Genomic DNA, 19,719 nt, shown 5'->3' on the forward strand with positions numbered 1-19,719 from the left:
TTAACAATCAGAAATGTGCTACATGTAATTTAATTAGCAATTAAAAATTGCCTCTAGGTATACCTATGAAATAAATAACTACACTCCCTGCAATAATGTTTAACATAGTCTCTCTTGCACATCAAAAACTTCTGTATGCTGATAATTTAAATATTAATACTATCAAGCACTGAAATATATGATGTTTATATTCAATGAAAATCCATAATGTTCAGCCAATGCAACTGCACAATAAAATAGACTGAACTCCATGTGTAACATCTATTGATTATAAAAAGGCCAAAGACATGAATAAAGTAGCAAAAGTTGACAACAGGATTTTAAATACTATTCAAAAAAATCCTGTGAAGCTGACTATAAGAGAAATTATTTCCTCTAGAAGTCTTTTTAATTTTTCATGAAATTCCTAATTTTTTGCCTTAAACCATGGAGGAACAAAGATCATGGGAAGAAACTCTGCTCTTTTTCATGAAAGCTTCTACTTAATTGAGAGGTCTTCCATTTCCTCTCTCTTACATATCCAAAGTACTCCAAATTACATTATTATATTTACTCATATAAGTAAGTCCTAAGTTGTCTTTAGAAACCATTATGAGTAGTACATTTCATGTATAGGAAGCATGCTATTCATTATTCTGAAAAAAAAATAAAAACAACACAGGAAGGTACCCAGATGCAGGGAGAAAGCCTGAAAATAGTTTCTAATTTCTTCTCATGCTGAGAGCAGCTGGTGGGTAGGAAATGAAGCCCTGAACCTCTCCCTTTCCCACCTCGTTCTCCTCTTCCTTCCCAACAGTGATCCCTCTCTCTGGTTTTCTATCAGTTTTCTGGTTTTATACTCCTTTGCCACTGTTAACTCATCTCTTCCTGATTTCAGCATCATTTCATTCCCAGGAGGATAATGTACACCCATGACTCAACACGAACACAACAGTGACCCATCCCCTGGTGCATTCCCTTGTCCCAGCCAAGTGAGCCCCTCAGAAGGATTCAGAACACCCAGTCCTCATCCAGCCAAGCTTCAGCACTATTATTTTTGATTTGCTGTTTTTCTATCATTTCTCAGCCCAAGGACAAGTCAGCACCTACAGAAGCCTGTGAACATTCCACCTTGCAGGTGTCTGAGAGCACAACCAGGAGCAGGGCATCTGGCACTGCAACAGAACAGAGACAAAAAAATGCCCCAGATATTTTCCATCCCCCTTTGGGGCTGGACTGCTTTTCTGTGGAAGTCTGTGACCATACTGGATTACTTTCTTATGTGCCCTGTATGTACTCAATCCAACCTCTTTTCATTTTTTTCTAAATCAATTATTCCAGCATTACCTTGTATAAATGATGCTCAGCACCTTAATGTAACTTGAGCAAACGCTCTTAATAACCAGCCAATTCACTATTGAATCTTTCATTCTGAAAAGCAGACTGGGGTGGCTTTTTTTTTTTTTTTTTTTTTTTTTTTTTTATTCCTGAAGTTGCATTATACAGCTATATTTTCACAAAAGCTATTAATTATCGTCCATTTCTGTAACAGCACACTGCTAGGCACTTCCACAGCTGCCCTCCCTTTCCCCAGCTCAGGCACAATTTCCTGAGTGATGGAGTACACAGAATGGCACTGTACAGGATAATCCAGGGAGTCTCTAATGAGGCAGTGTGGGCTTTCTGCCTCTCCGTCAGCGTCGCAGGACCTGCGTAACAGCACTGTGATGTTGCAGTTAATGTGGTAACACTCCAAGCCCTGGAGTGAATAATGTGACTGCCTTGCCACTAGGCACATGGAGACTTTGCTAGGCTTGTTTGATGGTAAATGAAGACTTTTTTTTATTTGCTCCAAAGAGCTTGGCACAGGAAACCTCTAAATCCTACGATAATAAATCTTCTATTTATCTTTTAAATTCCAGAGCAAAATAAAAACCATTAAGCACCCACAGCCATAGGCTGAATTCTGTATTTTCATAGCTTGCTACAATCTTCTGGCATAAAAAGATTAAGCTTTATGAAGCAAAAAAATAACTCTTCAGTGTAAAAATAACAGCCTTGTTGCCTTGTACGGAGCACTGTATTATTGTATTACACAACTAAATGGCAGGAGCACTTAGAAATTGCAAAGACAGGCACAATTCAGAAACCTGCAGCTGATCCAGCCTGATTGTTTTCACGCTATTAGGCATTTGCACTAAATCTGAAGAGCAAACATGATCCAGCTATAGCATAGAATGATCACCCAGGTGTTAACCTCGCTGTCATGACTATTTAACTCCTACAGACTGACATGGTACTGAAGAAGAAGAAAAAGGAATCCCCCACAGATTATTTCAATCCCAACTGTTGCACTGAGGAGTAGCCTGCTTTCTGGCTCTCTCAGCTTGTTTAGGGTGTCAGAGCAGAAATCAAGGGAGAGGTTAAGATCTCCATAGCAATTACACATTCTTAACACCGCCAAAAATAAGGTCACAGAAGTTGCACCCTTGAAAATCAGCACCATATATTCCTTTGAAATGCAGATACTTGGCATGTCAAAGAATCAGGCCCTCCTTTAGCAGTGCTTCCACACAGCTTTCACACTAGGGTGCATCAACTAAAGATTTAGTATTACCAGTCCCAATTCTTGCTTGGTATGTAATTACAAGTTAAGGCAGCAGCAGAGTCCAGCACAACCTGAAGGCTGAAGTTTGCTTTTAAAAAAGCCAGTGGGAATGTTTCCATTAAGTCTGAGAGGGCATAAGGTCTGCTTCCACTGTTTTTTCACCCTGGTGAGAAAGGCTGCTTAAAGCACAATTAAAATTAATTTGCATTTTTTCTGCGCAAAGTGCAAAGCTGAAAGAGAGTGCTAAGAGGGCAGAACAAGGATAATTTCTTCATCAAAGAAAATGATTCTTGTAAAAGTCATTAAATGTGTTTACAATAGCACCTATGAACATTTAATAATTGACCTTTCAATAGGATCCTTAGAGCCAGATTGAGGAAAATCCAGTGTGGCAATTAGGTGAAAAATAAAAAATCTATCTGTGAATCTCCATCTAGTCCCAAGCTTCCTTCTTCCTCACTAAACTCAGACTTGCAGAAGTGATCTACAGGCATTTCAGGGGTAAACCAAGAAGAACCTATTTTTAAAGCCTCCCTAACCTACACATCATATGCAACATACATTTCTAAATGTTACAACATGCTCTCATATTTTCTCTGCATAGGCATCCACACTGACACTGGTATCATAGGAAAGCAGCACTTCTGATATCTTATTTAGGGATATTGCTATTACTAGAGCAGCTTCTTAAGAAGTCTATGATGCACAGTTCTTCACTCTTATTAAAAGCAAAGACACTTCAATGTCTTAAATTTTCTCCTTGGTTTTGGGGGAGATTTCTGATCAGGGAGTTCTCTATTTCCTGCAGCTCCTAAAAACTGAAGCTCGGGTTTGTTAATTCATTGGTCATGGAAAAATGTCAGTGTTAGCCAAGAGTGCATCCAGCCCCTGAGTGAAGTCAAAGAACTGTAAGTCATTCATAACTCTTCTGTGTGCCCTGGCCCACTGATTTTAAAACAATTTTTGCTGTGGCTGCATTCATATAAATGTGCTGATTATTAATATGATTTGTGTCAGCTTTTAACCAGTTGGTTAAGTACTCTTTAGAAACTCTAAATTGATTCTTTCAAAGGTGGTTTGCAATAATTTCTTCCCAAGCTCCTTTCCAAGAGCTACACACATGTGGACATAGTTGGAAGTGTCCATTTAACAATACTGGAAGATTTCTTTCCCAAAAAGCAAAAGCCTTGAGAAGAATGAACAGGTGCAGTGGCAGTGAAGTGAAGCCATCCACTACGACAGGGACTGAGTTCTATCATGCAAGAGTTTAGCTGAACTCCTTTTGTTATTTTATATATATAATTAACCAAGAAAATCCAGCTTAGAAGAAATGAAAACTTCATTAAATCCTGCAGAATTTGTCAAAAAGCTTTGACTTCATGAAAAAGAAAAAATGGGAAGCAGTTTTGAGTGTCCAAATGCTTGATTTGAGCATTATATAAATAAAAATACCTTATTATTTATTTGCTAATTCATTACGTGATCTATTTAAAACTACTTTTTAATAATCAAAACAAGGAGGCTTGGGATCTATTTCTAAAATGGTTGCACAACTAAAAAACATTAGGTACCTTGATGATACAAAAATAAATACTTAAAGACTGGCCAAACCCTAAGTTTTCCTGATTCTCCATAAAATAAATTTTTTTAAAAGCTTTTACTAAACTAAATCTTAGTGAATCCTCACCATCTTCATTTTTTTTTCTGCTGAGTCCCAAAATGAAAATCCTCCTCAGACTTCCTCTGTTGCTGTGAATCAGATTGTGCTGGCCCAAGCCACTCGCTAGGTGATCCCTCCCCTCTAACAGCTGCAGGGCTGCACTTGCAAACACACAGCAAGCAGTGGACAGCCCTCTGCCACAGGGGTCTGACTCAGGCTATCCTCTCACCATCTTCACAATACTCTCAGATCAATAGCTCAATTAAGCAAAGGCTATATGGAAATATTACTGTAAATATTACTGTAACAAGTGCTTTTATCACTTCTGGGATTGATTTACTGATTCACTGTTTTCTGACCTTGAAGAATATGCAATTAAAAGATGTCCCCAGGATGCAAATTGCTACTAGAATTTCAATTAGCACACATTTCTTCTCAGTTTCAAAAATTCTCAATGTGCTTTCAAAGATATTTCAATTTAATTTTGCCATACCATGATGTTATCTCTCCTTAGCACTTCTCACCAGAGCACACTAGAGCTTTTAACACAGAAAATGCAATGGGGTTGTATTTTGAGACAGCAGATGCTTCACAGGTGAAAAGGTTGCAATTGCAGCCTATTTACAACGATGCTGGAAATAAGCAGCAGGAAGATCCACCTCTGGGTTTTTTTCCCCTCTGAAAAACAAATGGCTCAGCATTGCTGCACAGTACCCTCTATCTGAGGAAACTGTAGCTCGAATAAAAAGCTATAGAAGCAAAATATTTCAATGTCCTGTTATGCAGAGCTGCTCTGGACGGGATTAGGAACTGGAGAACTGGGAAGACCCCACTTTCCTGCGTTTTCCCTGCACCCAGGTTGCTCTTCCCAAAGGAGCCACACAGCTCCCAGGCTGACAGGCTCTGCCCACATGTCTCTATACCCACGATGCCTTTTCTGCCAGGATTCGAACAGAAGGTCCCATCCCATTACTGCCAACTAATTGCACTATACAAGAGGATGTCAGAGAGCTGAGAGTTAGCACAAAACTCCAACAACGGGCACTAGCATGCTCAGCCTCTCTGGGAAGCTGTCGATCTCTGAAATATTGTCAGGTTAAAAAGTTAAACTTTCTTTTGCTGAATTTGATTTTACATCACCAGTGTAAACTACAGATCTCAATATGGACACTTGGGGTGATTTAAATCACACCTGAATGGATTTTACTAATTTTACAAAAAAGGAAAATGTAAATGCCATCTGATTGTGTCTCAATATATTCAGGGATTTTTTTCAGTACTCTCAGACTGGTTTTAGTGCATTATTTAAACTATTGTAACCTTATTAATCTAGATCAGAAGGCAGGTAAAAGAAACGCTGATTAAAAAAAAAAAGAAATGTTGGTCTTTGAAGACCTAAGACTGCAAGCAAAGATTCATTCAGGAATCCAACAGATTACAAAAGGAACAGTGATCTGTGTGAATAGAAGTGACTCAAATGGCACCGACTGTGTTGTAAAACAATGTAAATGCTCTTTCCTGAATGCAGTGCTCTTGGACGGCATCTTTCAGGTTTTCCATCTGAGAAAAGCATCAGTTTTCCTTAAAGACAGATAGGGATAAAGCAGGACACTTCTGTCCGAGGAGAGGCTAGCTGGGCTGATATTTGATATAAGTGCTCAGTCCCAAATGGGAGGAGGGAGAAGTGATTGATGGTGGGTAAGGAATTACTTGACTTTTGCTTGTAACAGAAGCTTTTTGGATTCTCCCAAAGTTCTTGTTGAAGATAAGAAACATCTTTTGAAACAACAGCTTTCCCCTCTTTCCCCTTACCAGCAGATGGGATAAACCTGTGTAAAAAATGCTGCAGCTTTAAAATACATATAAAAGAAAGGCAGAAATTGCTTGACTCACTGCCCTTTTCCCAAAGCTCAGCTGTTCTTTAAGGTTTTCCTCTATTATTCTATTACCTGCCCTCTTAATACAGTGTGAGTAATTCACCTCTCTGCAGGAGAAGTTTCACAAACCCAGCAGCAGGAGTTCCCCAGTTCAGTAAGGCACATATTAGCACAGGAACAAATCCTTCTCGTTCTCTGTCTCCTCAGGCTCCAAGGTCAGAGGTGTATGAACTTGACTAAGACAACCCTTTCCCGAGCCCCCACAGGGCTCAGCTCTCCTGGCTCTCATCTGGACAACTCCATCTGCCTCCTGCAATTGTCTCCTCTGGGAAAGATGAAAGTATTAGCTCGGCTGCTGGGGTATGGGGGAACAGAGGTATTAGGAGGGGCAGATTTTTGCATTTCCTTCCATCGTATACACAAGGGAGCAATGGATCTTAGCTCCGTATCCGTCTTAAAGAGGCAAACTGATGATCCAACAGGTGGAATGAATTCATACAATCCCAGTCACACACTAATTCGTTAGAAAGACTTCTCATCAATAACGCCCAGACCCAAGGCAAGGCAAAGCTGACACTCTCTTGTCTTACATCTCGTTACCTCATAGCGTTGCTCGTCTACGAGCCTCAAGGAACATGCAAGGGACAATGTACGCCAATATGCTCTACCTAGGGAAAGAGACGAGAAAAATTGCTCTGCTAGCTCTTGAAATCCTAGTCCTATCCACCGAGCACTCAAACAAAAGCTGAAGTGAGAAACCGAATTAAGTCACTCCCTCTTCAAGGGTTTAACAGCCACTGCTCGAGGAACGGACTTCATCAATATAAGCATTCAGAAGCAAGGGTATTAAAAAAAAATAAAATAAAATAAAGGAAGTAGAAGGGTCAAGGGCATTTTCTCCTGCTCTTAAAATCTCTTTACCTCTGCGGAGGGTGGGCGGGCTGCGTGGCTCCCGCACTCCCGCCGGCGGAGAGGGTTTGCCCGTGGGCAAGGAGGAGCAGGAACCCCGCGGTGGAGCGGGATTGGGATGGACGTCGGTGCGACATCCCGGGAGACACAGGAGAGCAACACGCCTAGAAGAGCTGAAGGTTTTACTCTTGTCAGCCACTGAAGGGTTTGTCAAACTCCCGGATCTTAATCTTACGGATAAGCACATGTAATAAACACATTGTGGATCTTAAAACGTGTGCCGTGTTTTTTCTGTCTTTGCAGAGGCTCGCAGTAGTTCGCCAGTGTAGATTCAGATAAACACAAGGAAGGAATAACTAAACTCTCAAAACTGCCCTGCTTTCTTTTGTTTAATTTGTTGTTTGGGGGCTGTTTGTTTGTTTTCCGGTGGTTTGGGCGTTTTTTAACCGGTAGGTGCGCTTTTAATATATGCGACCAAAAATACCGGTTGGATGGACGCGTGACACAAAGACTGCACTGGCAGAAAAATTCGTTTACAAAACGGCTTGTGTGTTTCTTCGCGAGGAAAAGGACGGTCCCAAAGCCGAAAAAGTCTATCTATCTAGCCGCCGCACCGTTTTGTTCTGCCTCTGAAGCGCCTGTGCTCGTCTCGCCGTGAAGAGACCCTGACAGCCTGAAGGAGCAAACCGTATTTTTGTGAAGGCAAACGCGTCCACGGAAACACGTTCCCACCCACACTCTCCAAAAAAATTTTTAAAAATCCTAAACTTTCGACAAGGAAAGGAGCGCGTTCGGCTCTGCCTCGGTCTGTCGCTGCGCCCTTGGGGTGGCGAAAGGACGGGCCGACCAACGCCACGGCCGTAAACGACGGTAAACAATATATTCATCAAGGGAGGCAACGCCTGGGGCCCCCGTGACCTTTCCGCTGCTCAGGTTAAATCTATAAATACCCAGAAGACATCCGAGCCCATTGTTTTGCTGCCCTCTGAAACCGAACCTGCCAAGGGGACGGAGGGGCGTCCCGCCACCCTCCTCCTCCTCCTCCTTTGGCCTGTCGGCGGCGAGAACCGAGTGCCGGGGGAGGATGCGGGAGCGCGACCGTGGGCGGCGGCGGAGGAAGGCTGCCCGGAGCCTCTGGGCGAGCTCTGCCTCCCCCGGCCCGGCGCTCCCGAGTGCATGGGGTGGGAAAGAGAAGGTGAGAGCCGCTGTAATCCCGAATTCCTTTTCACAACTTTGTGGTTGAACCCGCACATGATTAAAATCCTGGTTTATTCCCCTTTTAAATGAGTCTCGTAAAAAAAGCACATTAACTCTGGCGACAAAATTCATGGCTGAAACATAAATAACTCGGATGCTCTGGAGATGTCCCTTATGTCCCTTACAAACCTGGCGGTTTTATCCGCTTGCTTTTCTCACCCTTGCCCAGCCACCGCCCGACTCAGCACCTCCCAGCCTGTCACCTCGCTTCTCCCGGGAAGATGCGGCCCCAGAGGGAGGGCAGGTCTCTCGGGGAGACTCGGTCTCACCAATATCGTCACCGAAGAGTTTGGGCACGGCTGTAAGATGGCACGTCAGGGGTCAGGGATTCCGCCAAAACGGGGAAACAAGTAGCGCTGCCTCCTAGGCACAGCGGTTTGTACACGTCCAACACAGATCCGCACCGACGCGGGGGCTGAAGCGGGGCCGCTCCGATGCCTCCCCCCCCTCATCCCTGCCGGAGGACGTGTCCCGCGCTTGGGAGAGTAATCCTCAAACCCGCCTTTTGCACGCAAAAGATCTGGGAAAGGAGAGCGAAGCCTTAATCTATTTGTGGCCGCGTTTAGCTCCCCACACTTAATAATTTTCAGACTTTCCCGCGCTGAAATGGAGGCAATTTAGGCGAAAATATCCATAAATAGGACTAGACCGATTTAGGTTATCCCACGAAAATCAGGACATAATTTTCCAGCGCGTACTGTACGACTTGCGGCCTCCCCGCAAGCACCCCCCCACCAGCAGTAGGAACAGCGCGTCGCTACTCGGGGGCAACGGCTTTGAGTGTTGAACCTTTGGGACGCCATAAAAATTCCCTTTTCTAAATTTTTTTTTCTATATCGCTGGAGATTTGGCAAGTTTAAAATACGTTAGGTGCAAAGTTTGTTCTTAATTAGGTCTTGTAAAGATGGAATTCGGTGGTCATTATAGAGCCGCTAATCAATTTTCACCCAGCAGCAAAAGTACACCGCGGAGGAATTAGGTTTAATGAAGTGACTGTGCAAATTACAGTCGCGGACTTTATTTAAAGTCTATCAACCTCCTAAAAATTATTTCTCAAACTGTTCTTGATTTCCTTTGCTTTATGAAAAACATCACGTTTACTTTCTGAGGTTTCAGGCACTAGCAGCCATTCTCTCCCGCTCTCCAATCTAGCGCACGGAGAGTTTTCCAATTTTCCAATTCGAATTCACAGAGAAATAGACAAATTAAACTTTCAGACTGTATAAAAACATAATCTATTGCGGCTAAAAATTATTAAAAACGGTTCTAAAATAATTTAAAACCTTTAAAAAGGGGGGGGGGAAAGAAAAAAATAAGACTGATGCACAGATACTCTCTGTTATTAGAAAGCGGATTTTTGTCTATGATGGCATAATTATTCTTTTGAACAGGGAAGCCTCTGAAGCCGTAGGCTACTTTTTGACTGGTTGATCGCTGCTGTCCCCTTCTCTTTATGCCAGTCCCTCCACTGAGAGAGACGACCCCGGCAGCAAATATTACCTACTTCTCCTTAGGATCTGCACGGGAAAGACTGCTGCTGTTAAAAGCAAATTGAAATACGGTTCCTTGAGGGCGTAGAGGGGCGAGGTCTTCATGGTCTTTAGCTCCCTTCAAAAACACTTTAAATATTATTTTTTACAGCAAATATTTTTGATAACTCGATCCAAAAATCTTTTTCTTTTTTCCCCCTCCTTTTGTTTTTGTTTTGTTGGTTTAGGTATTTTTACTCTTAGGTTTGGGCAGCTAATGCTAATTGATAGCTCAGAAAACGTCACGCAAAATAAATAAAAACGAAATTTAAAAGGTGTTCCAAGTGCAGGGGAATGGACCCGGCAGGAGTGGAAGATATTTCTACCCTTTTTCTTAGGGCTGCGCAAAGAAATCGTTTGACCTTTTTGCCCCATCCGAACACATACAAAGCAAAGAGAAATCACCTAAAATTCTCTTTCTCCCCACACTATAACTGTGAGAGCGGGGCCGCTCCCTCCGTCCCTTGTTAAGGCCCTGGGGAACGCGGCGTGGGGACGGCGAGAAAGGCGCGGGGAAAGCTCGAGGAGCGAGGCCCGGAGCGTTTTCATCCCCGGGATCGCCGCGGATCCGCGGCTGCGTTTGCGGAGCCGTCGCTTTAGGCCGGAGAGGAGCGGCCGGGGGGACAAGAGCAGACCGAGGGTTTGGCTTGAGCCAAATGAGAGCTGCGAGCTACGGGATCCCTTTTTCCATAAAAATAAACAAACGAGAGTTTAAAGTCCAAAGTACGGACACCAGGAGGGAAGCGTTGTGCTCCCTCTGCGGCAACCCCGTCCCACCGGCCTTGGGGCCGCGGGCCCGGCGCTGAGGAGCCAGGCGTGGGAGCTGGACTCCTCGCAGTGCCCCTTACCCGCTGAGCTCCTTTTCCCTGCCGGGAGCGTTTTCCCTCCGGAGAGGGTAGGGACCCCTCCGCGTCCCCCCGCGCTTCCGCCGCGGTTTGTGCGCACCGTCCCGGGAGCGGAGCGAGGCCGCGCCGGCCGGAACCCAGCGGGTCCGGTCCCGGGAGAAGGATCCCGAGCTGCGGGAGCACACAGCGGGTCTCCATCGCTCCGAAGAGCCGGCGACCCTCGCCCCGGAGCAGCGCTGATCCTGGATGCCCACATCCTCCTCCTACACCGAAACCTCAGCTTAGGGCGTCACTGTTTCCGCGGGGAGTACGCGGGGGGTGGCCGGTGACTCGGAAAGAGGAGAGGGGTGCATCTCGCACCCCACTCCTTTGCCCCTGATCCACCCGGCAACTCCAATTCGGGGCTTGGGAAACTGGGGCAAAACGAAACGCATGTCCCGAGACACACGGGAAGGACTACCGCGATCGGCAGGCACGGAGGGAGTGGAAGGAGAGAGGGTTAAAAAGGAAGCAGAGGGGACACGCCGTCCCTCGCGGGAGATCATGGAGCTATGTGGGGGGGAAAGAGACACAGCGAGAAAGTTCCCGTAAACTGAAAGGAAAAAACCCAACCAAACAAACAAAAAAAAACCCACCAAAACAACAACAGCAAAAAAAAAAATCTCCGCAAAATTCCCGCTTCTTTTTTTCTGTACTCCCAGTCTCGGATGTTTTCCGGGACGCGCTGCCCGGCGGGCAGCTCCCGATAGGACTCAGGGCGAGAGGAGGGAGCGGGGCAGGAGGGGGGGTCCCGAAGAGAAAGGAGTCGCACTAACCAGGGTTGAGGTCCAGGCACTGAGTTGGGTCTTCATTGTCCCCCAGCTGGCCATTGGGGCTGAGGCTTTCCATGGACAAATCCAGCCCCTTGTCCTCCCAGTCTCGCAGTTTCCTCTTTTTATTTGTCCCGATCAAGGCTTCTACCGAAAAAGCGTGAGCTCGGGAGCTGAGGGCCACCGCCGATCTTCGCCTCTCACTCATCTTATCGCCCAGCCCAGACCCTTGGGCAGAGGAGCGACCAGAGGCTGGGAGCGCACAGCTCGGGGACCAGAGGCAGAGCCTCTTGCCTCTTTCTCCCCCCCACCCCTCCCCAACTGCACCCCCAGAAGAACCAGCCCTCAGTCTCCTGAAGGCACTACATGAGGCTGCAGATACTCCGCAGGCAGAGCCAGGAGGGTGTGCTCAGCCCAGGTCCCAGCACTTGCTCAGAGGGGCTGCAGGCTGGATTTCTTTTTTTTTTTTTTTTTTCTTCTCCCCTTTCCTTCTGTCTCTCTCTGATTGATCCAAACTTCTGGGATTTTTTTTTTTTTTCCTCCAAGAGTTAGGCAGGCTGCGTGCGCCTGTCAGGGAAAAAAAAAAAAAAAAAAAAAAAAAGGGGAAAAAAAAAAATGTCCCCGGCCAATAGGAGGGAGAGCTCGGGAGAGACCCAAAAGCTGAGACCCAATAGGGAGGGGAGGGAGACTCGGGCTTGAGGGAGAGGAATTTTGGCCATCTGAGTCCTGGAACACCGGCCGGGAGAATTAACTGTTTGAAGAACGGGGAGCCAGTAGGAAACCCATAACTCTAAACAGAGCGAGGTAACAGCTCCCGCACTTCTCTGCGCCGCACCCAGGTTTCCCAAACGCTGCCGCTGGCTAACCCCCACGCAAAGTACCCGAGAGTTGCTTTACCACCCAGCGGCGCCGGGTGACGGGGTGTTTTTAAACGCCCTGTATTACTTGCCCTTGCCGGCGGAATCGGTGTTTGGCAGAAGCAGAAGCAACGTCTCGAGGGGGTTGAAATTTCACTTCAAAGCGATGCGTGTCCGTGGAGCGGCGGGGCTGAGCGGGCGGCGTGGGCTGGCAGGGAGACCCAGACACACCCGGGCGTGGGGAGCGCCTTCTTTTTGGGAAGGGATTTTTATCTAGATAAAAATAATTTTTTCCCTTTCCCGCTTCTTTTTGTCACTCTAGCTACAGCGAAAACAAAGCCGCTAGGTACAAATCCCGGCTGCTTGCCTGGATAATATTCAGCATTTTATTTCTGCTCTCTTGTTCACTCTGCCCTGACATCCGCCCGGCTGAGGCGGTCCGCAGCTGCTCCCACGCCCCTCGGTCACGCGTGGCGCGGGGGGGCTCGCAGTGAAAAGCAGCAAGGGCGGCTTTTGAGAAAGTGACAGAAGCGTGTGCTTTTATTAGCTGGTGGGATCCCGGAAAAATAGGTGAAGTCAAGCGAAACACTCTACACGGAAAATACAGCGGGGAAAGCCGCGGGGGGTTAATTCGACATAAGATCAGAATAAAATATAAATAATTATAAAGTACGAGAGGGGATTAGCCTGAACCGAACGGCGGTGGAAAAGCAGGCAAGAAGACCCACAAATTTTCAGGAAAGAGATTATTTTTGTCTGTTGCTTCTCAGCTGCTCCCCGAAGCTGAAGAGTTGCTTAGGGCGGGTTTTTCATAGACGATTTTTTTTCTATGGGGCTGGAAACAAGCGAAAGGGGCACATGTGGGAGCGTAGGGGAAAAAGACACTTCCTTTTGCTCCGAGTGAATCCATGGTGCCCACGTCGGAGCAGTACGGCAGAGCCCTTCAGCTCGCTCTCCTCGGCCAAAAGAGCCGACTGACAACAGCCCGCCGGGGTTCCCACGCACGGAAACGGATTTTAAATGAAAAATGGGGAAAGAAGCCATTTCTTCGGAAATCCCGGCTAAACCCTATTATCTAGGCCGAGGAGCAGGTTTTGTACGTCTCCATCACCCGCCCTGCAGCTCTCATCCCCCTCCCCGCGGCTCCTTTCCCCTCCCCTCCAGTACATCTCCTTGACAGGTCACTCTCCGCGGGCTCAGCGACGGGCACAGCGGCGCTGCCACACGAAATGGATGTCGTGTATTCCCCACCCTGGCTCTGCCCGCTCCCCGGCCCCGCGGGGAGCCGTGTTGGGCAGGAGTAGCAACAAGAAGGGAGAGACCGAGGCAGGGGCTTGGAGGAAGCCGACAGCGGGAGCGGGGACTCGGAGGAGGGCACACGTGTTTCCAGCGGGTCCCCCAGCTGTGTGTCTTTTCCCAGGCGAAGGAATGTCTCAAAAAAAAAAAAAAATCCCCCCAAAAACTCCATCAAAACCATTCTTTTCCCTCTTTCCGAAAGCCTCGAAAACACTTGTCTGGGATGCAGGCACCGAGGAAGGCTTTCAAAGAAGCTGGAAGGAGATTTTAGCAAAAGAGCCCAAGAAAACAGTGGAATATTTATAGCGGTTTAGTGAAAAGAAATGGTGCTGGAAAGGCAGGGAGATTTAAGCGAATTTTGGGAACTGATGTAAGAACTCAGAAATACGTTTTCCAGAGCAGTAAGTGTGGTTTCACGGGTGGACGGTTTAAAGCAGCCCCGACCCCTTTTGGGTCTCTTACCTTGGGGCTCTCTCCTGTGTCACCCGAGGTCTGCGAGCTGAGGTGTCGGAGCACTCCGCGCCCGGCTCTGGCAGCCGAGCGCAGCCTCTGCAGCACCGACAAGAGACACGGCGCGCTTTCCAAGCCAATACGGCCCCTAATTGTCAAACCCCAGGGAGCAGACCCTTTTGCCAGGGGCGGGAGAGCAGCTCCCCGCGGTCCCGGACACCGCTCCCGGAACCGCGGGGATTCACGGCCCTGACGACTGTTCCTCTCCTCCTCCCTGGCCCTATCCTGGTGCCCGGGAGGTTTGGGACTGCTCGCCCTCCCTGTGCCCGTCCGCGCCGAGCGGTGCGAAAGCGGCAAACACAAAAGCACCGCTCCGCCGTGCGAGCGGAGAGAGAGGGCAGCCCCTGCAGCGACCTTAAGGCCCCACTCGATGTGCCGGGGGAAAGGGGAGGGATGAGGGGGGCGGGGGGGACAGAGAGCTGCCCCCTCGCAGGTTTCGCTACCCCCTGCGCTGAGAAAGCTCACCCTCTCCCCGAGCCGGGGGATGGGAATTCGCTTGAGCCTTTGCATCGAGATCTGACTGAGCAAAATGCGTCCGCGCCGCGCCGCCCGCGCCCGGGCCCCGGGGCTCCTCTCCGCCGCAGCGGCACTGGGGCCAGGGTCCCCTCTCCCCGCGGCGAGCGGCGTAAACCTCGAGTCTACCCGAGGCCTGGCCTTAATCTGGATTCAGATCCGACTCCGACCCCCGGCTGCCAGAGATGAATGCGTCCCTTTGCCTGGTCTTTATTCCAGACTCTTACTCGCAGGGGTAGCTCCCATTAAATCCAGGAAACTGCTCCCTGGAATAAAGTGGCAGGAGCAAGGGTCGCAGGGCCAGGCCTCGGGGTTTATAAAGAAATCATTCACTTCTGCTTTCCAGTTGTCGCAGAGCGAGCCTGAAAAATATTTGTTTATATATGGAAATATTTGGGGAAAAAAAGAGAAATAAGGGGAGCCGGCTGCTAGGCGGGAGTGCTGTCCAGATGTGCTGTTTGCAGGGGCTGGGCCACTTTCAAACCCTTCTCCACAGCAAGAAAAACCTTTCCGAAGGTTTCCCCAGATCTAGCCCGTGGATTTATTGTTATTTCTCTTTTTGAAAAAGTAATCGAAAACAACGTAAAAACCAGGCTGTCTGATAACGTCAGCGAGCGATTTGCTGGGCTTTAACACAGCACCGATTATCTTTGAACGGATCGAGAATTTCGAGACTGGCTCTCTAGAAAGAGGCAAGTTTAAAGCAAGCACAAGTCGCCGCTTGGAAACACGAGCGAGGTGATGTTCCCGTGCTGCGCGGGGTCAGTTACTGTGACTGGGGGAAAAAAATACGCCTGCAATTTATTTTTATGGTCTGCACAAACGGTATTGTTGCGTATATTAACTAATTCATAATTATATCCCTATTATGCTGTCGATTCGTTCCCCCTCCCTTTCCCCCGGTTTTCTCAGGCTTTGAGAATTGAACCACCGCAAAATATTTACAGTCTCAAGTGTTTTTAAATGGGCTTTGTTTGTGTTTTACAGAATAAAAATCTCTATTAGTGTTTAAACAAACACCATGCCAGTCTCTTAAGCCTTCCAGATGTTTGCAATAAAATGTCAGGTTTTGCCTTTGGGACTCGAAATAAAATTTAACTACCTTCACCCTGTAATTATTCTCTTAGCTCTCCCTTCCTAAATTTATCTGCTTTCTATCAGGACAGGAAAAAAAAATCCGATTATACACTTGGACTATAAAAAACAGCCACTACTTTCCCTCCATTTTACCAGGACTTCTCCCCTGTTTATTTCGGCGCGTATATTATTTTTGTCTCTCCTGATTTCGGGGCGGCAGAAGGAGACCAGGCAGAGCAGAGAGGCATCGGCACGTTTGCTGGGCTTAAGGCAACAAAATGCCCCTTGTCCCCGGGCCTCTCCCCTTATTCAGCCCCATGCCGGCCCCAGTGTTCCCGGTGGGGAGGAGAATCGGGAACTTAAAATTGTCCCTGAACTTCCACTGGCTCCGGGCGTCACTTTTCTCCAGGCATCAGTGAAACCTGACTGCATTTCGGAGCCTCCCCGCGGAGCTGCTTGGAAATAGGCAATTATGATGAATAATTCACACAAAGCAGGTTCCCCTCGCAAACAAAGACCAAAGTCCCGGCTAGAGACCCTTCTGCTTTCTCAGCTACTGACTTGGGACAACATAGGCAGGATTAAAAGCCATGCATTTCGTATTTACCACGCCAAACTTCAGAACAACCCGGAACGATATGCGGGGCACTAGATGATTTCTCTCTTCATTTGCAGACTACAGACCCGCTTTGCCTGCTTCTCAGCAGGCTCGCGGAGTTTCTGCCGCTTTCAGCTCTCGCTGCTTGCGTGAAACCCGCAGACACACACGGGCGGGCTGAGCTGCTCTGCTCCACGCTCCCTGTGCGCTGCAGCCGCCGGGCACAGCCTGGGGGCGCGCCCGCCCGGCACTCCCGGCTTCACACCCACGGGCGCCCCGGACCCAATCCCGGCCGTTCCTGCCGCCCGCTTTTCTGTAAGATATTTATTTTTCCTCCCTCTTCTGCCGATTTTCTCCCTGCCTTGTGCTGAGGTCTCTGCTGACAGGTGAATCCTTGTGGCTGCAGCTCTCGGATGGCGAGAGGCAGGAGGCAGCTCCACGGAGGGCAGAGGCTGGCAAGACCACCGGAAAGCAGGGCTGACCACCACCCCCACCCCCCTCCCCTCCAAAAAAACCTGTGCACCGCTTGCCTCCATGCGGAACAGAGGTGTCCAATCAGCCATACCACCCGCCACATTACCTTTCTGACAACCTTATTTGCACACACACACTCACACACCCGAGGAGAGGCGGCAAAGCCAGCCGAAGTCGCTCACACAGGGTGCTGGTGCCGAGGAGAAGGTGCAGCTGGGCTCCTGGGCTCCGCTGCCCCCCTGCGCCCCCCCGGCCTCATCCGCGCTGGGTCGCTGAGGTTTCCTCGGGGCCTCCTTCTTCCTGCCCCTGCCCCTGTTTGCAGGTGGACTCTGGAGTGCTGCTAGCCGGCGAGACGGGACCGAGAGAGATTTCAAAGCGGTTCATAGGTCTGGGTTGGGTTGTTTGTTTGTTTTTTGGTTGATTTGTTTTTGTTTTTTTTTTCCCCAATACATAAACCACCCTGAAGGAATTTCCGAGTCCTAGAGAGTTAGGAGACCTCGGGAGGAGCGGGGAAAAGCCGGCAGCGAGGCTGTATCTAGACAAACTCCAGGACAAGAACTTTAACCAGATCCACTGTCAGAGTCAGGGCACAAGAGCTGGTCTCGAGAAGGTCGCCGGCCAAGCATCATCTCCTGGAGGCCGAGGGGCTCAGCTCTGCCGTGGCTCGGCACTCCTACGACCCCAGATCGGGATGTGTATGCCTCTCTTATCACCCTACAAGGAGCACCGGGAAAGCCGGGCTAGGATCAGAAGTGGGGCAGCCCACGCGCGAGTCTCGGCAGGGAGATTTTGGTCTGAAAGGTGACTGTTCTCTGCAGGGATCCTGACTACTTTTCCATCGGAAAAGTAAAAGAAATCAGTGTAAAGCTGGTAGCAAGCAGCTTCTACACAGAGGCTCGTTGAAGAGCTGTTTCTTCGCAGATAATTGCTGCTATTATAATTTGGGATCGTTCGAGGGAGTTGACGTTTGGGGATTTGTTTCCTTTTTTGTTGGATTATTTTTCCAGCCCAAATGCAACCCTCGGCCCCCAAACCCACAGGACCGAGTGCGATCAGTGGAGACATCTGGAGACACGGGGCCTATCGTACCTTGCAGCCGTCCCAGCCTGAGCTGCCCCGGGGAGGAGGAGAGGGAGAAGCCAAGCGTGCTTTAACCTGCCCCGGGTCCGAGCAGGACCCAGCCACGCTGCCCCTTGTCCCGCTCTTGTTCCCAAGCCTCATACACGCCGAAAAAATGGCATTCCCCAGAAAACGCTGTGGGTCTTGCGCTTGTACAATAGTTCTCATACGGGGCGCTGCAGGCGGACAACCGGCCCCTTGTTACCGAGACGGGATCCAAAACTCGCTTTTCCAGGGAGGAAAGCAGGAATGCGCACAGCATTTCAATGTGTGTTCGGTCAAAAAAATAAATATAAGGGGATTTTTTTCCCCTCTTCAAGGCACGGCTCTTTGAACCAAGAGACGTCTCTGCGCTCCCCTTCCTCATACATGATGTGTTATACTGTAAACAATCCCGTTTAGGGCCGAACCTAAAACGAAGCAGACTTTAATGGGACTATTCAAAAGATCTGTGGCCGCCGGATGTAATCCTCCCACTATGGAAAACAGCTAGGCACCACTACAGAAGCAGGAGAGTGGTCCCCGGCCTCCTCACCAGATACGTTCGTGGCACAACCCGGGAACTTCAAACACGGTTTATTTTGACCCACGTGAAACACAAGCGCTGTGAAAGGCAGGCACGCCAGACACGCGTCTCCAAGCCCCTCGAAAGTGGTCATGTACCACCGGACCCAGACCGGTCTCTTTTTGCGTCTCAAACCTCTCCCGCTCTTGCTCCGCGCCCGGAATTCACCCAGATTTACTATTAAGCAAGATTTTATTAGCTTCTAATACTGTTTTTATTAGTTTCTAGTAACCAGAAAGCTGGGGGGGACTGGGCTCTCTCAGGACGAAATTTTGGGCTGGCAAAGGAATTTCTCTTGATATCTGTGGTCCCTTTTTTTGCCGTGTGAGTTGCACATCTCGCAGGGATTTCTCTTGCCTGGAAAATAGAAACCTTGGAATTGAACGGAGGGCGACGAGCGATTACACCATGGGATACCCCCTGATCCAGCTGAACCTTTATTCCTCCCTCAGCGCAGCTTTCTCGGCTCCCCACAGCTCATCCCGCTAATTCCCCGCAAAGCCGCAGAAACCTACAGATATTCCCCCGCTCCCGTCTCGGTGCCGGCCGCATTCCTGTCGGGGTCACGTTCTATCATGATTCTATAAGTGAAATTATCTTCTCTCTCTATCCCCTGAGGAGACAGGACCAGGCAGAAGCGAGCCCGGCAGCGTGTGCGGTGCTTCCCCCACCACAGGGCCTCTCTCCCTGCGCTGTGCTCGGCCCCTGCCGCTGCGGGCACAGAGTCGCCCCGGGTCAAGGAGCGGCGTGTGGCATACTCGGAGGAGGAGCCCGAGGGCCGCAATGCCGCCTTTCGGGCTCCCGCAGAACAATATTTTGAGGCGGGCGGTGGGCGGTGGGCAGCAGCCAGCTGCTGTCCGCAGGCTCGAACCGCGGGGGCATCTCCGCAGCAGGGAAGAGCGGAGAGCCCCGGCCTGCCGGAGCTAAGGCAGGCAGCCCCGGCAGCACTTCCCGAGGCTGCCCGGCGTGGGCGCAGCAACCGGGAGGCTCTGTGTGAAAACAGCACGAGAAACATAGCCGCGACGGGCTCCAGCTTAGGGAAAGACAGTGCCGGGTCTCGCCTGGCATGGCCGGCCAGCGGGTGAGGTGGGAGAGCCAAATTCCGAGGGGACAGGCCAAGGGGGAAGGCAACGAAGCAAACTGAGAGCAGGATCTGACACTTCAGCACTGGTCGGGGCTTCCTCTCCTCGGGAATAAGCAGCCAGCGAGGGAGAGACTCGCTGCAGGGCAGAGGGGT

General features: G+C 49.0%; 1 protein-coding gene across 3 annotated transcripts in view; it reads right to left on the bottom strand.

The window, feature by feature from the left end:
• Positions 1-16,612, bottom strand: part of TBX15 (T-box transcription factor 15) — a 95,007-nt gene extending 78,395 nt beyond the window's left edge. The window contains exon 1 of one of the 3 annotated variants that reach the window (XM_059838134.1): positions 16,334-16,612. Coding sequence is in view for 2 of the 3 variants with exons in the window: in XM_059838133.1 (XP_059694116.1) it covers positions 11,480-11,681 (202 nt within the window). In the remaining variant the exon portion in view is untranslated. Of the gene's footprint in view, positions 1-11,479; positions 11,798-16,333 lie in introns of those variants that run through there. The other 2 variants (XM_059838133.1, XM_059838132.1) reach the window with 2 other exon arrangements.
• Between the last annotated feature and the right edge of the window lie 3,107 nt (positions 16,613-19,719).

The sequence above is a fragment of the Haemorhous mexicanus genome, chromosome 2 (assembly GCF_027477595.1).
Source record: "Haemorhous mexicanus isolate bHaeMex1 chromosome 2, bHaeMex1.pri, whole genome shotgun sequence".
Classification (NCBI taxonomy): Eukaryota; Metazoa; Chordata; class Aves; order Passeriformes; family Fringillidae; genus Haemorhous; species Haemorhous mexicanus.